Source organism: Manacus vitellinus, unplaced genomic scaffold, assembly GCF_001715985.3.
Source record: "Manacus vitellinus isolate BGI_N305 unplaced genomic scaffold, ASM171598v3 ctg7180002433968_pilon, whole genome shotgun sequence".
NCBI lineage: Eukaryota > Metazoa > Chordata > Aves > Passeriformes > Pipridae > Manacus > Manacus vitellinus.
The window spans coordinates 1-3,115 of NW_021938539.1; the positions used below are offsets into that span (position 1 = coordinate 1).

Below are 3,115 nucleotides of genomic sequence, written 5' to 3' on the forward strand. Positions count from 1 at the left end.
GATTTGCTGGGGTGCAGCAGGAGAAGCTGCTGCAGAGCAGGACTTGCTGCTGCCCCATCAGAGGCCCAGGGCCAGAAGGTCCCCTGTGCCAGGGCTGGCTGTGGGGTGGGAAGGTGGGGGTGCAGCCAGGGGTGCCCAGGGCTGTGGGGCAGAGCAGGGTCCTGCCCCCAGGGCTCTGTGTGCTGGGCAGGGACTCTGCTGCCTGCCAGGGTCAGCTCTCAGCCCGGCCAAGGAGCTGCCACAGCCCTGCAGGGAGAAGGTGTGGGTGGAAGGAGTGACCCCTCAGGGCAGGGCAGGGCTGGGCAGGGCCCTTCAGCTGCAGGCTCAGGGCTCCTCACAGCTTCAGCTCCACCTCCTCCATTTCCAGGGGCCCTTCTCAGGAAGCACATCCCCCCAGAACACCTCCCCCTTCCCAGCCACCGCAGGGGTCTGGGATCTGCTCTGCAGCCCCTGCCCAGGCAGAGCTGCCCCTGGGCACTGGGCTGGGGATGGCTCTGGCAGCACTGGCAGGGAGCTGAGCTGGGCACAGGCAGGGGCTGCTGGCAGGAACAGCTCCTCACCCAGAGACAGGCAGGCAGGGACAGGCAGCTGCTGCCACAAGGGCTGGGCAGGGGGATGGGGGCCCCTCCCTGCTGTCCCTGTGGCACAGACCCCTTCCCTGAGCAGCTCCTGCCTGGGCTCCTTTCCCAGCCTAAGCAGAGCCTGTGCCCTCAGGCCCACGGGGGCTGGGCTGTGCATTGCCCTGCAGCAGCCAGAGCCCAGGCAAGGACAGGGCCCTGATTTCCAGCTGTCTCTCTGTGTCCCTCCTCCCTTGGCAGCAGCACTGTGGCATTTCACTGCCATCCCCTGCTGCCTGGGCTCTCCTTGTTCTCACTGGCTTTTCTGAGCCAGTGTGGGGTTTGAGGCTGCGGGGGCAGATTCCTGTCCAGACACAAACCCTTTGGGTGCTGCTGTGGGGATGTGTCTGTGGGAACCAAGTGCCCAAGTGCCCTCCAGGCACCTTCGGGGTCCTGAGCTGTTTGCCTGGGTGTCCTGCAGGGCTGCAGGTGCCCTCCAGAAGGGCACAGCTCTGCCATAGCATCTCTGTGCTGCACAGGATCCCCATGGAGAAAACTCCTCAGTGCTAAATCCATGGAAATGCTCTGGGCAGCTGCAAGGAGCATTTTGTGTCTCAGTACGGGAGGGGAGGGATGAAAAGGTGAGGAGTGTGTCAGTCTGATTTTTGGACTTGGATTCCTGGATGTCTGTACAGTTTCTCATTAGGGGAACAGTTGAGTGTGATGCTCCTCCAGCTCCAAGCTGCCAGCACAGGCAGTTGAGCACAGGACTGATGGGCAGAGCAGCTCTTCTCTCTGCACTGAGGGACCGTCCCTGTGCCCCTCAGAACCCACAGTGCAATAGAAATGTCAGGGATTTCAAACTTCCACAACCACTCATAAGAGTGGCAGGTGCAAGTGGGTGAACAAAAACAGAGAATTCCCTCAGCTCAGTTCCTCATTTGGGCAAATTGCAAACAGCAAAGCTGAGAAGCTCTTGGTTGTATCACAAATATATTTAATTAGAGATCACCCTGCATTCCAAGTTCCCTCTCCCAGCAGAGTAAGAAGGAGTCCTCGGTCCTTGGGAGCCCATCACAGAGTTGCTGGTTTCAATGGTCCCCTCAGGCAGCAAAAGGCAGAGCTCAGGGGAGGGAACTGCAGGCAGGTCTGAAAGAGGAGAGAGAGCCTGAGAGTGAGGTGGCTGTGAGATGTGTAATGTTTGGCTGCAGAAGCCTGGTCTAACTCAGCAGTGACTTTTTCTCCTCAACAGATCAAAATACCCTGGGGAAGGAGCAAATGTCCAACAGCAGCTCCCTCACCCAGTTCCTCCTCCTGGCATTTGCAGACAGGAGGGAGCTGCAGCTCCTGCACTTCTGGCTCTTCCTGGCCATCTCCCTGGCTACCCTCCTGGCCAACGGCCTCATCCTCAGCGCTGTAGCCTGTGACCACCACCTGCACACCCCCATGGGCTTCTTCCTGCTCAACCTCTCCCTCACAGACCTGGGCTGCATCTGCACCACTGTCCCCAAAGCCATGGACAACTCCCTCCGTAACACCACAACCATCTCCTACATGGGATGTGCTGCACAGGCCTTTTTCTTTCTGTTTTTCATCTCAGCAGAGTATTATCTCCTCACCATCATGTGCTACGACCGCTACGTTGCCATCTGCAAACCCCTGCACTACGGGACCCTCCTGGGCAGCAGAGCTTGTGCCCACATGGCAGCAGCTGCCTGGGCCACTGGCTTTCTCTATTCTCTGCTGCACACAGCCAATACATTTTCCCTGCCCCTGTGCCAGGGCAATGCCCTGGGCCAGTTCTTCTGTGAAATCCCACACATCCTCAAGCTCTCCTGCTCACACTCAGGCTACCTCAGGGAAATTGGGCTCATTGGGGTTACTGCCTGTTTAGTGTTTGGGTGTTTCATTTTCATTGTTTTCTCCTATGTGCAGATCTTCAGGGCTGTGCTGAGGATCCCCTCTCAGCAGGGACGGCACAAAGCCTTTTCCACCTGCCTCCCTCACCTGACCGTAGTCTCCTTGTTTGTCAGCACTGGCATATTTTCCAACCTCAAGCCCCCCTCCATCTCCTCCCCATCACTGGATCTGGCACTGTCAGTTGTGTACTCGGTGGTGCCTCCATCACTGAACCCCTTCATCTACAGCCTGAGGAACCAGGAGCTCAAGGATGCCATAAAGAAAATGATGACTGGATGTTTTTCAGAAGCAAAAACCTGCCTCTTTTCTTCTGCAGAACACTCATTGTGTAACACATTTTGGGCTCAGCCTGCTTTCTAAAACTTTTGATAGTGTTTGGGGGGGGGGGCTTTCCTGTTTTTTCCCTCACCTCATGTCATTAACACTGAAATTTTATTCTTCATCCCATATAATTCACTCTCTAGCTCTTTTTTTTTCACCCACAAAATGTACTAATCAGGAATCATGCTTTGTGTGCATTTAAACAAAATAAAAGTTTGTGCAGCAAGGTATTTGTCAAACATTCTCCCTGTGTTAGTTTGTACATGAGGAATCACAATCTCAGAGTTTAAAAAAGGACTTGAATTCTTTTTTCCAGA

General features: G+C 55.6%; 1 protein-coding gene across 1 annotated transcript; it reads left to right on the forward strand.

Annotated features, from left to right (window-relative positions):
* Positions 1–1,835: 1,835 nt before the first annotated feature.
* LOC115307279 (olfactory receptor 14J1-like) lies at positions 1,836–2,762 on the forward strand (the record flags this gene model as incomplete). The annotated part of the gene is made up of 1 exon (XM_029958635.1): positions 1,836–2,762. A coding segment is annotated over exon 1 (927 nt), but the record flags the coding sequence as incomplete, so codon positions are not given.
* Positions 2,763–3,115: the final 353 nt, after the last annotated feature.